Source organism: Trachinotus anak, unplaced genomic scaffold (assembly GCF_046630095.1).
Source record: "Trachinotus anak isolate AG129_WGS33_773 ecotype Australia unplaced genomic scaffold, CSIRO_AGI_Tana_v1 ptg000003l, whole genome shotgun sequence".
NCBI lineage: Eukaryota > Metazoa > Chordata > Actinopteri > Carangiformes > Carangidae > Trachinotus > Trachinotus anak.
Genome location: NW_027273854.1, coordinates 8866815 through 8882377, shown reverse-complemented (window position 1 = coordinate 8882377; position 15563 = coordinate 8866815). Strand labels below are relative to the sequence as shown.

Here is a 15563-nt window from a genome sequence, read left to right as displayed (position 1 = left end):
TTAATATATCCTATATTCTAATATCCCTCTGTATGTAATTGTCAACAGACTGTTCTTGCTTGACTGATCACGTCATGCATTGTCATTCTCTGTCACCTGAGGAAGAGCTGTTCCTGTGTTTTTCCTTACATATCACACTTTGGTCATTTGATGACATCATGGCGATCAATTGTGTGCTGTTCACCACAATTTCTGAGCCTATTTATGGATGTCTTTCCTGTAGATCCAAATGCACAGTCACTGTTCCTATTGAAACACTAGTCAGCTGAGCAGTCTTTGTGACTGAAGCTCCTGCCACCTGTGCCCCAACAAGGAACCCTCTCTCAAAGTGACTTAGATCTTTTACTTGTGCCATCCTGATACAAAATCTGCTGTGTCAACGCAGCATTTTTATACCCGACACAGAGCATGAGTGGATGTTAACAGCTTAATTTTACCACGTAGTGCACCTGTTTGGAAGCATCTGCATTTGTTATGTCTCTACACTCATTTATTCAGATTTTTCCTTTAATTTGTCACCTGTCTGCATATGGCTGTCCCTGTGCAATGTGCTGTGAAACAGAATCAAATTTAAAAATTGGCATGTGTAAATTATCTGTTGACTGTACATATTTTCCAAGACAGTAAGATGATATGGCCTGATCACAAGCGGAAAGGCATTTGTAAGTCAGGGTTTATGTGCCAGTATAAATCCACATGGGAGATTACTGGCCTCTACTAGTACCTCAAGTAAGATTTATGTCTCCCTCATTGCATAGTTCAGTCAGTAATGCTTGATTTCTTTGTCAACCTGCTGTCAACCTTCACCATTGCAGATTATATGATGTGTGTAGCCACTGACTTAGCACATGTTACTTTTGACAGTAAGTTCTTGAGGTAACTTGTGTGGACTGCAATTGGTTCAGAACCGGCATATATAGCTGCATATACAGTCTCTGTCATTCTTTAAATACAATGTGCTTAGTTCTCTTAGTCCTTATTCTATAAGTTGTTCGGCCTAAAGGTAAAGTTATGGCATGCTTAGTAGATGTTCAGCAGTTCTGTTGTTTCAAAGATGTTTTTCCGAAACAGGCAGTGACTTTGATAGAGTTACTCAGAGTTGTGACTTTTCTATGACAACATGAAGTATTAGGACTCAATTGGGTTTTTAATGTATTTTGGGGTTATAACAGATTTTCTTAAACACTTACTGTTGATTGCCGAACTGGGTCACAACCCATAGTACTCAAAACAGTTTTGTTAGTTTAGGTCTGTAATTTCTTCTATACTGCAAGAGACATTGCATATAAGAGACATATAATGTAATATAAGACATATAAGACATATCATGATAAGAGCTGTTCGAATTGTCTAATTGAAAAGGAAAGGAGCTCCAATGCTTCCTATTTTATCTCCTTTAGCACAGGAAACACTGGACCATCCCACAATTCCTTGTAGCAGCAACATTTAAAGCAGCTGTATTGGATGCACCATAACCATGGCCGACCCAAAATATAGATAAATAAAAATATAGATACAACATAAAACAACTGTTTTATGTTTGTGACACGATCCAAAACTTATGGAAAGCCTTGTCTGAGCTCCAAAACATAGATCTTTCATATCAACTATATATATATATATATATATATATATATATATATATATATAGTTGTCCCAAGTCCTTATGAACTCATCTTTACATCTTTTCTTGACCTCATGATGTTTTCCATTGAGGTCAAGGAAAAGTGGTTAGGAGAGGAGATTATTCTGACTTTTCGACCGCAGCCACTGTCTTTGATAGAGAGGTGATATACCTCCCTGTTTCTCTGGTGAATGGCATAGCCATGCTGCCTGTTGGCCAGTTTTGTTTTTTTTTATATGTGAAAAAGTTCAATAAAGATATTGACAAAAATAATCAACTATATCAAATGTATGTTTTTCTAAAATACAATATAAGTAGTTAGTAAACACTTAAAAATGGATTTGATGTGATTGCTGTTTTGCAACTTTTTAGACTGGTTCACATCCTGCTAATACAGTGGCTGTGTTGAAACCATTTTGTAGAATACACATTAATATAGTAAATACACAGACTAAATAGTATTGAGCAATATGCAAGATGTTTATTGAAATGGTGCAGTGTAAAAAGCATTCAAAAGTTCATATTTTATGAACTCTGTCAAATGGCTCCATTGGACGCAATTTCTTATTCAGCAGACTCGCCCTAAAAAGATAAGACAAGAAAAATGAAATTATTTAAAGGTTAAAAAAGTTATTTTAGATTTTCACTCAACTTCTAATGAGTTTTCAAAGACTGTCATTCTGCAAGTGGTTGTATATATGTGCTACTACATGCAGTTCTACATACCTTGTTTGAAAATATGTGAATTTGTCAACACCATAAAAATGGACTAATCACTCCTGATACCAAATAAAATGAATTGTCCATTGTTAAACATTTTGTAATATATTACTGCATTTTTAATTTACCTTTCCAACATCACGGCTCTTGGCTCTCAGCTTGTTGACCTGGGACTCAGCGATGTCTGCACGTTCCTGAGCTTCTTCCATCTCATGCTGAACCTTTCTGAGTCTGGACAAGTGAGTGTTGGCCTGTTCCTCCTGTGAAGGGGTTTAAATCATATTAACTTAGTTACAAGACAGTTAATGGGGGTATTATTTGTTCTAAATTAAAAGATTGGTCATGTAATTATGGTTGACTTACCGCCTCCTCAGCCTGTCTCTTGTAAGCCTTGACTTTGAGCTGCAGCTTGTCCACCAGATCCTGGAGTCTGGTCACAGTCTTCTTGTCCTCCTCAGTCTGTACAGATAGAAATTGTAAGTGAAAAAAAACAGGCACTTCAAAGTACTCTTTTTAAAAAATCTACAATTCATCACCTGGTAGGTCAGCTCCTTCACTCTCCTCTCATATTTGCGGACTCCCTTAACAGCATCAGCTCCACGTCTCTGCTCCGCCTCAACTTCAGCTTCCAGCTCACGCACCTGTGATGTGATGAGAGATGAGTTTTCAAAATTTTCAAAAATACATTTATATACCACATGAGATACAGTTGTATTTGTTCCCCCATTGAACATCTGATTTACATAACAAAATAAGCATTAATATTATATGTTGTTCATACCCTGGACTCCAGTTTCTGGAGCTGCTTCTTGCCACCCTTCATGGCGAGGTTCTCAGCCTCGTCCAGACGATGCTGCAGGTCTTTGACTGTGACCTCCAGGTTCTTCTTCATCCTCTCCAGGTGAGCACTAGTGTCCTGCTCCTTCTTCAGCTCCTCAGCCATCATGGCAGCCTGAAATAATAAATGGTCTGGAATTCCACTTTCATCTGAAAAAAACTTAACATCACTTATTGAACACATAAAGATGACCACATTAAGCAGTTTTTGGGATGCAACTCACATCAGTGATGGCCTTTTTGGCCTTCTCCTCAGCATTTCTTGCTTCTTGAATAGAATCATCCACTTCACCCTGAACTTGCACAAGGTCAGCTTCCAGCTTCTTCTTGGTGTTTATTAGACTGGTGTTCTGAATGTTTCAGAAAAGTCATGTTTAATATAATTTATATAATGTATTTTCAAGAACACTACTTTCCTTTGAATGAATGGAAACAAACCTGAGAGTGAAGCAGTCCAACACGCTCACTAGCATCAACCAACTCCTGCTCAGCCACTTTGCGTCCTCTCTCTGTCTGCTCCAGAGCAGCTCTCAGCTCCTCAATCTCAGCTACCATCAGGCCATTTCTGCGCTCCACCATGGCCACCTGCTCCTTCATGTCTTCCTGTGCTCTGACAGCATCATCAAGGTGCAGCTGGGCATCCTGACAAGAACAGAAAAAAACCCAATGAGCTTTCTGTATTTTTTGTACGTGTTTGTTTTAATTAGATGATCATATAGTCCTTACCTTGAGCTGTCCCTGGACATTCCTCAATTGCTTCTGGGCCTCAGCAGCCTGCCTGTTGGCATGGCTGAGCTGAATCTCCATCTCATTCAGGTCTCCCTCCATCTTCTTCTTGATTCTTAGGGCATCATTTCTGCTCCTGACCTCTGAATCAAGAGTGCTCTGCATGGAGTCCATCACCCTCTGGCTGTTCCTCTTGATCTGCTCCATTTCCTCATCCTTCTCTGCCAGCTTCCTGTCAACCTCACCTTTGACCTGGTTGAGCTCAAGCTGAACACGGAGAATCTTGGACTCCTCATGCTCCAGTGTGCCCTTAAATTATTTTAATGTTAATAAAAGTTGCATTAATTAATTCTCAAATATATACAAAATACATGGACTAAATTGATTTAATTCAACACAAAATACATTTCTATAAATTCTATAATTTAATCTGTATTACTTCAGCTTCCTCCAGTGCAGTTTGAATTTCAGCCTTCTCAGTCTCCACAGTCTTCTTGGCTTTCTCCAGCTCATGGATACTCTTTCCAGTCTCCCCAATCTGTTCAGTCAGGTCTGAGATCTCCTCTATAGAGCAACCAAAACAAAGTAAAGTTTGAGTATCACAGGCTACCTGTATGCAGTAGACATTATATCTAGGAAATGGTATGTGTGAGCGTTTTTCTGAATAAAACTAGTCACATTAAATATAGTGAGGTTGACATACGCTGCAGGTTCTTGTTCTCTCTCTTCATGGTCTCCAGCTGATCCAGAGCCTCCTCATAAGAGTTCTTCATCTTGAAGAGTTCAGTGCCGAGAGAGCGAGCCTCTTTCTGGGCTCCTTCCAGCTCTGCCTGGCCCTCCTCATACTTCTGTTTCCATTCTGCCAGGACCTGGATTTGTACAGGTTAATTAAATGATTGGTTACTAATACTAGTATGTGTTTATTCTAATAAAATTGTTTTTGATTTCCAGTTTAACTACTTACCTTATCAAAGTTCCTCTGTTTCTTGTCAAGGTTGGCAGCCAGAGCATTAGCTCTCTCCACATCAATCATGAGGTCCTCCACCTCACCCTGCAGCCTCTGCTTGGTCTTCTCCAAAGAGGCACACTTAGAGTTCACAGCCTCAATGGATTCCTCAGCATCCTGCAGACGCTGGGCAAGCTTCTTCCTGTCATGAAGAAGAATTTGCTGGGTTTAGTTTAATAGATCACCAAAACTGATTTAGCTATCAAAAATTAGAAAGGTTTCATGTACTTGGCCTCCTCCAGCTCCTCAGTGCGCTGGATAGCGTCAGTCTCATATTTGGTTCTCCACTGAGCCACCTCACTGTTGGCCTTGGACATTCCTCGCTGCAGCTCAGCCTTGGCCTCCTGCTCCTCCTCAAACTGCTCTCTGAGCAGATCACAGTCATGGCGGGCTGACTGGACAGCGTGGGCCAGGGCATTCTTGGCCTGTTGAACAACATTGTAACTCACCAATGAAGCTGAAAAATATTGTGTGAATAAGTACTTCATCAAGTTCAGACATGATGATGTTGTTATTTAGTTGCTTGTTTGCTTTAGTTGCTTTAGATTCTTCTTCCACAACATGTTTGGTTCATCATTATTTCATTTATGTTATTAAGCACTTCATGGAGAGAATGGTTATTGTAATACCTTCACTTCCTCTTCAATGTGTCTCTTGAGCTCCTCAATCTGCTGAGTAAAGGCCTGCTTGCCCCTTGTCAGCTGGGAAACAAGAGCTTCTTTCTCCTCAAGCTGGCGAGAAAATTCACCTGAAGGACAATGTGTAAATGTAATATATATGAGAATGATCTACTGTTTGTCATGACTTATTTTTTACAGGTGACTCACCATTCTCTGTCTGCAGTCTTGCTCTCTGTGCATTAATGTCATTCAGCTGGCGAACATTCTCATCATTTTTGGCTTTGAGCTCACTCAGCTGGTCCTCAAGAGTCCTGCACATTTTCTCCAAGTTGCCCTATGAAAATTAAAACATTATTTTTAAATACATAACAAAAAATTAAAAATTAAAACATGTTACAAAGATGTTGAGTAATTATCTATGTAGCAGCATATGAAAAGCATTTTATACTGGATTTGCAATAGTGACTTCAACACAGGGGTGAATAACTATTATTTATTCTAACAACTGCTGTATAAGTTCTTTTATATCCATTGCTTATAAACAAACCATTCACCTTAGCTTTGGCAACAGCTTCCATGTTGCTGGAGAGGTCATCAATCTCCATCTTGTACTCACTCTTCTCCTTCTCCAGCTTCTGCTTGACACGCTGGAGGTTGTCGATCTGCTCTCCCAGCTCTGCAACACTGTCGGCCTGCTTCTTGCGAAGAGCTGCTGCAGTAGCTTCATGCTGCAGGGTTGACTCTTCAAGGTCACGACGCAGCTTCTGGAACTCAGCCTCACGCTTCTTGTTCATCTCAATCTGAGCGGCTGTTGCTCCACCAGCTTCCTCAAGCCTCTCGCTGATTTCCTCAAGCTCCCTGGAGAGGTCAGCCCTCTGCTTCTCAACCTTTGCCCGAGCAGCCCTCTCAGCCTCAATCTCCTCCTCCAGCTCCTCAATGCGAGCCTAGATTTGATGGTAGTAACACCAGGAAGGCTTATTGACTAGAACATATTTTTTTGATCCACTGAGTTTACTATTTATGTAAAATAAGGTTACCTGGAGTTCCTTGATCTTCTTCTGGAGCTGAGCACCAAGGGACTGTTCATCCTCAATCTTGCTGAGGAGCTGGCTTATCTCAAAGTCTTTCCTTGATGGGGAGACCAAGAAAGCTTTCACTGTCATGGTTCATAGTGTTCCTGTAGTGTAATGTGTGAGGTGCTGAAAAGAGAATTGATAACCTAAAACAAACTAAAACCTACTTCTTGATTTTCTCATCAGATTGCTGCTTGTCATTCTCCAGATCCATTATGGATTCCTGGGCCAGTTTCAGATCTCCCTCCAGCTTCCTCTTTGCTCTCTCAAGGTCCATGCGGAGCTTCTTCTCTTGTTCCAGGGATCCCTCAAGCTATAGAATAATGGTTTTTAATTATAGTTGATTTGAGGCATTTTGGCTAAATAAAATGAATACCAAGAATCATTCATGTCATTACTTGACAAAACCACAAAGCCAAAGAATTGTTGATAGAAGTTCTGGAATAGCATTTATCAATAATAGCTGATTTACGGCATTGTCTAAACAGACCGCCTATACCAATAATCTTGTCATTACAGGGTCAAAGCAATCTTTTTTCTTACATCGTCTACTTGCTGTTCCAGCTTTGTCTTGGCCTTGGTCAGCGTGTTGACTTTGTCTTCCTCTGCCTGGAGATCATCCAGTGTTTGCTGGTGGGACTCTTGGAGCGCTTTCTTCTCCTTGGTTAACTTGGCAATGGCCTCATCTTGAGATGCCATCTCCTCTGTGAGGTTTTTCACCTGAAAATATTGTGAAAAGTTTAATATTTTCATCCAAAGGTACAAGGCACAAGATCACATTTAATTTTTTTGTATATATAAAATAAAGTGAACCTTGTTTTCTGTGGCATGTTTCTCCTTCTCCACTTTAGCCAAGGTGAGCTCCAAGTCATCGATGTCCTTCTTCAGCTCAGAGCATTCATCCTCCAGCTTCCTCTTCTTGGCAGTCAGCTCAGCATTGATTTCCTCTTCATCCTCCAGTCTCTCAGTTGTCTCTTTGAGTTTGGCCTCGAGCTGGATCTTGCTCTTAATGAGCCCTTCACACCTTTCCTCAGCATCAGAGAGATTCTCGCCTTCCTATAGTTTGAGTATATATGTGTTTTTATTTTGACTGAAACATTTAAAAGAGTCTCTGGATTGATTTTGCTGCATTCTTGGTGAGGCATGTAGAAAAGCAAAACAGAATTTACACATACGTAGCAAAACATTTGACTGAGAAAGATCTGAGTGATGTATGATGCCATTTTTTCCTCAGTTTATAAAACATCCTGTCTATTTTCTGTGATTTACTCACAGCTGCTACTTGCAGTTGCAGGTCATTTTTCTCCTGCAGCAGGGAAACCATCTTCTCTTCCAGTTCCTTCTTTTTGGCCAGGGCGGCAGCCAGGTCTGATTGCATCTTCTCATAGTTTTCCTTCATCTGTTGTAGCTCCTTCTCAGTCTCTGCACTCTTCAGAAGAGGCTTGATCTTGAAGTACAGTTTCAACCATGGCCAGTTTTTCACATTCATGAATGAACGGATGTTGTACTGGATGGTGAAGATGGACTCTCTGTAAACATTTTTACAGATTATGTGTCATTTCTACTGCAACAGGATTTCATGCTGAGGATAACTATTGAAGACAAATATCTATATAATTGGACAGTACTCTAGAGCAGTACACTACCTCCTCTCCATCATCTTAACAAACTCCTTCCTCATGACGTATCCTCTGCAGAGAGCTTGAGTCATGGTCACCAGTTCAGCCAGTTTCTCATCTCTCATCTCCTCCAGGGTACCCAGCAGACCAGCTTTGAAGAACACCTTTGTAGTCAAGTGATGGAAATTACTCATCAGCAACAGAACATGCTATTTGCATAGGTCAATACTATACTACATGGACCTGTGTTGTTTCATTGAAATAAGTAAACAAATTAAGAAATTTGTAGACTACAGAACACTAGTGATGAAGCTGTGAGAATGTACCTTTGTGTGTCCAAACTTGTACTGAGTGTGGTCCACATCAATGGATCCCAGAAGCTTCTCTGAAGCTTTCTTGTTGTCAATGAACTGTCCCTCAGGGATGACACTGGCATTCAGAACTTTGTATCTGCGAAGGATAGTTTTGTTATTTATAGTCACCTCACTTTTTCCTGTTTACCATCACCACAATAACTATACTAAAATGTATATGACTTTCCTAAAAAGTCTAGTCACCTCTGCTTGAAGTCACCATACAGGATTCTGCTGGGGAATCCCTTTCTGCAGATTCTGATGCCTTCCAGCACACCGTTACACCTCAGTTGGTGGATAACCAAGAAGTTCTCCATGAGACCTGAGAGTTGCAAACCATATGATTTAAAATACATCTTTGTATCACTGTGTAATATCTAACTCAAAAAGGAGGACTGTATGCTTTTTACCAGGGGTCTTTGTTTCATTGGGAATCAGGCAACGCACAAAGTGAGGATGAGTGCTCCTCAAGTTGGTCATCAGCTTGGCCAAGTTTTCCTATGGATCAGCATCATGATATGATTGGTCAAACATCATTTCAAGATGAGGTTGTTAATTGCAATCCAAAAATATGAAACAATACATACTCTGAAAAGAGCAGACACAGTCTGGAAGGAACCACCCTTCTTCTTACCACCTTTCTTGCCGCCACCACCAGAGGCCTCTGTTTTACAAAACATAAAATTTTATCGAGACAAAATAAGTAATTCTGTTATAATTTTTATACATTTTCTTTTTTTGTGGAAAATGGCGTTTTTAACATGAATGACCATATTGTCACAGCGCAATCATCATCTTCTTATGAGGCCTGAACCAAGTGGAACAGATACAGTTTCTTACCTATAAATTTACTGCGCATTATGTGACATCATTTCCTACACTTACACAGTTTCTTATGTGTAACTACAAACGTACTGGAACATATGTAACATCATCAACTGCATTTACTGATCACTGTCATGCCTCAGCTGGATAGCTGAGTTCCCTTTTTGTTTCCCCCAGTGTTCTTTGTCTTGTACTTCCTGTTTTATTTTGATACTCACCTCTTTTCTCGTTTCAGGTTCCTCACTTCCTGCCCTCATGTGTCCTCCCCTTGTGTGATTACCTACCCTGCCCTAATGTGCTGCACCTGTGTCTCATTGTCTTCCCTCTCCCTGAGTATTTAGTCTCAGTGTTCCCTCCCTTCTGTGCCAGTTCGTCTTGTTGTTTATGACTACGTTCCAGCCTTTATTCCCCGTGTGCCTTATTCGTATCTTGTCTTGTTTTTTGGTTTTTGACCCTGCCTTTGCCTACCAATTTTGATACTTTTGCTCCGCGGACTGATCTCCTGTGTACCGACTTGCCTTATTAAAGGTCATTGAGAACTTGCTTACTGTGTCAATCTGCATCTGAGTCCAAGCCATTGTTCAGCCCTGACAATCACATCCCGAAAGCTTACAAAAAATGCTACTTCAACCACTTCACTCACTATGTTGTAACATTATTAGTAGAAAATAACTTTAAATATATAGGGCATTTTTCTTACTACAGATAGTTGTCTGCAGTATCCATACAATAATTTACATAATGATCCATAACATCTATACTGGATATCAGAGTTTATGATTACTCTTCTCACTCTTGTCTCTTACCTTCAGCTCCTGCATGGGATGCATACAGGAAGGCCAGCAGTTTGTTTGAAGACTTCTGGTACAGTTGAACAACTGAGTCGTTCAGGGGGTCCTTGTTCTTGTCCAGCCAGCCAGAGATATTGTAGTCTACTGTACCAGCATAGTGAACCAGGGAGAAGTGAGCCTCAGCCTTGCCCTTTGCAGGCTTGGGCTTCTCAAAGGCCTTGGTCTTGCCAAGATGCTGATCATGCAGCTTGTTCTTGAAAGTTGTGTCAGAGGCCTTAGGGAACATGCACTCCTCTTCAAGGATGGAGAAGATGCCCATTGGCTGAGAAGAATTTACATTTCATGTTAAAAATGAACCTGTGGAAGCAATCTTTTGAATATGAAAAAATGAATTATGTTTAAGTGAGCGGCCACTCACCTTCTCAATAAGCTCAATGCAGGCAGCCAAGTCCATACCGAAGTCAATGAACTCCCATTCAATGCCTTCTTTCTTGTACTCCTCTTGCTCCAGGACAAACATGTGGTGGTTGAAAAACTGTTGCAGTTTCTCATTGGTGAAGTTGATGCAGAGTTGCTCCAAGCTGTTGAACTGTAATTACAGAAAGACATTTAATGTCATGGCAAGATTGTGCAGAACCTTCATATTGCTCTGACATTTCTTAAGCACTCACATCAAAGATCTCAAATCCAGCGATATCCAACACTCCGATGAAGAATGATCTCGCCTGCTTTGTGTCCAGCATCTCATTGATACGGATGACCATCCACAAGAACATTTTCTCATAGACAGACTTGCACAGAGCCATCACAGAATTGTTGACCTAGAAATTAGGATTTCAGCATTGAAAATTTCCCAGAATAATACAGTGTATTCATGTCAAAATGCAAATATTTCTGTATTTTTTTTAAACATTAAATTTTCTCTTCATTACCTGTGGAACGGTCTGACCTTTGGTCACCATTTCATTTCCAACCTTGACTCTTGGGTAGCACAGAGATTTCAGCATATCAGCTGAGTTCAGGCCCAAGAGGTAGGCAATTTTGTCAGCCACTGATGGAAAGAAAGAGAATGACTGATGAGTACAGATCAGCTTGAGTGGTATCAGAAAACTTACATGAGAATGGTGTTTTGATAATTACCCTCAGTGCCATCAGGTTCAGCCTGCTCCTCACGCTGCTTCTGCTTGAATTTCATGTTACCATGATGCATCACAGCACCAGTCAGCTTGTAGATATTTATCTTCTCCTCCCCACTGAAGCCCAAGATGTCAATAGCAGTCTGCAATGTAAATGAAGAAAGTTATTGGCATTTGGAACAAGCTCAGTTTACTTAGTATACTGTCTATTTACCTAAATTGTCATCTTACATCTGTTGCAATGAACTCCTCCACATCATCGATGCTTTTGACAGTGATTTCACCCTGACTGATCATTGGATAGTCATAGGGGTTTGTGGTGATCAGAAGAGCCTCTGGAAGAACAGAACCAAAACTTTTAAAATTTTCTCTTTATATTGTTTGTAGTGTTGTTAAATATGTCCATCAACATACCCAGGAGCTCAGGCTTGTGGCCGGTCATCAGCTGATAGAAGATATGGTAGCTCCTCTCAGCAGACAACTGGAAGGTTACACGAGACTTCTCCAGCAAGTCTACAAATGACAAATTCAACTTGAGAATGAAAAATTATGGCATTACAACATGGAATATAACTGGAATACATTCCCACACATATTGTATGTTATCCACAGACAAATAAACACACATACACATATACACACTGTAGCTACATTTGATGACAGTCATTATAAACCCTGTGTGTTATGGCAGGTAGTGCTGCCAGACCAACAGATGGCAGGCAGAAACCGTGATAATGTATGTCACTTGCAAGCTGCCTACTCATGTATATTACGTTGGCCACAGCTACACTATACCCATGCAAAAGCTTTACCACAACTTAAGAATTTGTCTTCTTATAATTTAACTTAGCTATCAAATCTCTGGTTGTGTAAACCTAAACATGTCTTATCTTATTTATCAGCTGCCCCATGCCCAACCTAATAATGAAACACAACTATGTCTGAAAGAGTAAAGACAAGGATGTTCCTTCAGGGAAATGTGATGATTCATTTATCCATAATGCAACTCAAAAGTTTGTCTCACTTTTCCTACTGCATGTATAAATCTGGTATTGATTAAGCAGAGTCTTTTGCACAGTCAGCTATCAAATTATTCTTTGGTTGTAACTTACATGTTTCAATATCAGCTGAAGCCAGCTTGCCAGAGGTACCAAAGTGGATTCTGATGAATTTACCCTGGAGAGACAGATTATTAATAACATCATTCTTGTATAGTTTGGCAAGAAAAAAGGATATTTCCTGTATTACTTACAAAACAGAGCAATAATATTTCCTTGATGTGACACTTACAAAACGAGAGGAGTTGTCATTCCTCACAGTCTTGGCATTACCATAGGCCTCCAGCAGAGGGTTGGCTGCAACGATTTGGTCCTCAAGGGAGCCCTGCAAGAGAAGATTGTAGTTAGAAGTGTTAAACCCCCAAAACATCAAATCCAGATCACAGTCAATTTTGTTCTACATAACACATTTTACCTGCATTTTGCCAGGTGTTGGTTCAGCCTTCTTAGCTCCAATAGCTGCAATTGTTGCAAAGTACTGGATGACACGCTTGGTGTTGACAGTCTTTCCTGCACCAGATTCTCCACTGAGGTAGAAGGGGCACATTGTCAAGACTCAGCATATTTATCAAAAAGTGTGTTTAGACTTAGTATAACAGCTTGTCTAATACTCACGTAATCAGGACAGACTGGTTCTCACGATCTGAAATTCAAACATGCACTCGTCATCTTAGAATTATTTTAAAAGCTGTTGTAAAAAACTGAATGTTTAAGGTGACGTCTTCTAGTTTTTTTTTTTTTTTACAAACTTTGATCTTACCAGTGAGCATGAACTGATAGGCATTGTCAGAGATGGAGAAGATGTGGGGTGGTGCCTCAATCCTCTTCTTGCCTCTGTAGGCTGCTACACATACAGCATCATACACAGGAAGCCACTTGTAGGGGTTTACGACAACGCAGAACAACCCAGAGTAGGTCTGTAAAAGTAGAAAATAAACAATATTTGAACGCTTCCAGATCTACATGATGTATACATAACATACACATTGTAGTAAAATAAAAACTTACATAGATCATCCATGATGCATATCGCTCTTTGAGATTATACAGCACAGATGGCTCATTGAGGTGGGTCATCATGGCCATGTCCTCCATCTTATCGAACTTGGGAGGGTTCCTGGGATGGATGTCATCCTCTTTTACAGTGACTGTCTGAATAGGAAATAGAGTTCAAGGGTTTTGTCTTAGAAAGATATTTCATATACAGGTTCATCAGTTCGATGACATCAGTTTTCACAGTTAGTGTCTGTGAATGAAATGGATAGACAAAGATAAATTAAAAAAAAGTAGTATTTCAAATTGTATAATTATTCACTCACCTTTCCTCCGTCTGTCTCAACTGTGGCTTTGCCACCCTCTTTCTTCACAAGTTTACCCTTGACGTACATCTCATCAGCGTCAACCACAAAGAAGGCACTTTTGGCATCAAACGGAGCAGTCTGGGCCTCAATTCTCTCCTTCTCTGGTTTTCTGAGGTAAATGGCCGCAGGGCCATACTGCTCCATCTCCGCGTCTGTGCTCATGATTGCACTTTAGATGATACTTAAAAGGTGAAAGTCCAAAAGAGTCCACATTAGTTTTAAATTATTTTGGTAGTGTTTGTGTTAATATTTAATGGAGACTGAAAACAGGAGAGTGTTGAACATAAATCATGAGTTCAAAACAGAACTTGGACTAATTTCCATTATTTTGTTTGTTTTTACAATTAAGACTTTACCTCAACTGAAGCAAACACAAATTTCTTGGTATCCTGTGTATGTCAAGATGCTGTAAAACAAGGTTGTAGGTAGCCCAATGTAAGTCTTTCAGTGTTTCTTAATTTTATCTAAGATTAGAACAATACATTTAACATAAAAACCTAATACAAAAGTAGTCTAAGTTAAGCATAGTAGATGACAAGTGAAACAGAAGCATACACATTAATTAAAAGTGATACAGTATAATGATGTGATAGAAACATGGTATAGGAATAGCTGACTGCACTCACCTGTCTTTGATGCCTGTCAGTTAGGGCTGATGTTGAGAGCTGCTGTTTTTATATACGACAACTCTGCCTCCTCAGCACAAGTGCCCAACTCAATTTGGTCAGGAATGCTTGACACCTTGTTGCTTGATAGTGATATGCTCACTGCATATAAATTAATAAGTATGTTTCGTTTTCTACATATGTAATTAACATTTTACAAATCTGTATTAAAAATACAAATATCATTTTAGTTCTTTATTTTATTAAGTAACAAATATTATACAACACCATAAATATGTATATTTATGGTGTCTATATAGCTATATATTTTATATAGATATATAGATTATATTATTATTGCATATGAATTAAATTGACTATTTTCATTATGTCTGCCAAATTACACCAGTTGCAATGTCAAATTTATTATACTTTAAAAATGTAAATATTATCACATTTGTTAATTTATATTACATTTTTAAACACATTGTTTACATATCACTCAAATTCCTGCATTCTGAAACAACTATGTATAAATACCTCTGAAACAGTCTTACAAATTAATTTTGTTATATAATGAAAAAGTACTGTAGGTAACCAATGACAATATTATTAGTTTGATATGTTTGGAACTTAACTACTATGAATACTAAGTACACCAATAATGTCCACGCATACTCAGTGGTAAATTGCAAAAGTGCACTGCATCGTTTGTGGATTATTTATTCCAATAAATCTAGACAGACTAATGATTTCAAGTTGACACAGTTTATGGTAGGCATCTGTCTCCTGTTCATTTTTATATTGCAGCCAGTAATGAGTTTTAAATTTGGAGAAGCATTGAAATGTCACTGGTGTATAGTTACAGGACATAGACATCTCAGATATCAGAAATAAAATTCAGGCTGATGGTCTTTCCATTAACACTGGACAAGTGTTATGTGTCTCCTGGGAACGGACTTTAAAAGAACTGCCAACTCAGATAATTCAACAACATAACATGTTGTTCGTTAATACTATTTTACTTTCAGGAATGGAAAAGACGCAGCTTTTGAGTAGAAGGGTTTGATATGTTTATTGACTGACTGATGGAAACTGACTGACAGACAAATGATTAATAAGGGGAAAATCTAGGATCATCTCCAGCATCAAGTTTCATTTCCAAGTTTTGCACAGACTTGGCTTATTATTTGCCATCATACCAGCAGA

General features: G+C 39.3%; 1 protein-coding gene across 1 annotated transcript; it reads right to left on the bottom strand.

Annotated features, from left to right (window-relative positions):
- Positions 1-2083: 2083 nt before the first annotated feature.
- LOC139614641 (myosin heavy chain, fast skeletal muscle-like) lies at positions 2084-13926 on the bottom strand. The gene is made up of 39 exons (XM_071472080.1): positions 13708-13926; positions 13397-13540; positions 13149-13305; positions 13004-13031; positions 12804-12915; positions 12621-12713; positions 12443-12506; positions 11745-11843; positions 11562-11665; positions 11335-11473; positions 11127-11245; positions 10866-11015; positions 10613-10783; positions 10210-10516; positions 9166-9242; positions 8989-9076; positions 8783-8900; positions 8552-8675; positions 8253-8389; positions 7880-8135; positions 7420-7662; positions 7150-7326; positions 6774-6919; positions 6571-6661; positions 6088-6477; positions 5741-5867; positions 5543-5661; positions 5142-5338; positions 4872-5055; positions 4611-4776; positions 4347-4471; positions 3908-4216; positions 3620-3823; positions 3406-3531; positions 3126-3296; positions 2881-2985; positions 2708-2803; positions 2473-2604; positions 2084-2206 (listed from the first exon to the last, which is right to left on the bottom strand). The coding sequence occupies exons 1-39, from the start codon at positions 13909-13911 to the stop codon at positions 2189-2191; spliced, it is 5817 nt and encodes a 1938-aa protein (XP_071328181.1). The 5' UTR covers positions 13912-13926; the 3' UTR covers positions 2084-2188.
- Between the last annotated feature and the right edge of the window lie 1637 nt (positions 13927-15563).

Coding starts and splice junctions, on each gene's coding strand:
- LOC139614641 (XM_071472080.1), bottom strand. CDS start 13,911: ATGAGCACAGACGCGGAGATGGAGCAGTATGGCCCTGCGGCCATTTAC. Junction 6,662..6,773: donor TCTGATGAGAAAATCAAGAA/GTAGGTTTTAGT, acceptor CTCCCCATCAAG/GAAAGACTTTGAGATAAGCC. Junction 5,339..5,542: donor ACATTGAAGAGGAAGTGAAG/GTATTACAATAA, acceptor GTTGTTCAACAG/GCCAAGAATGCCCTGGCCCA.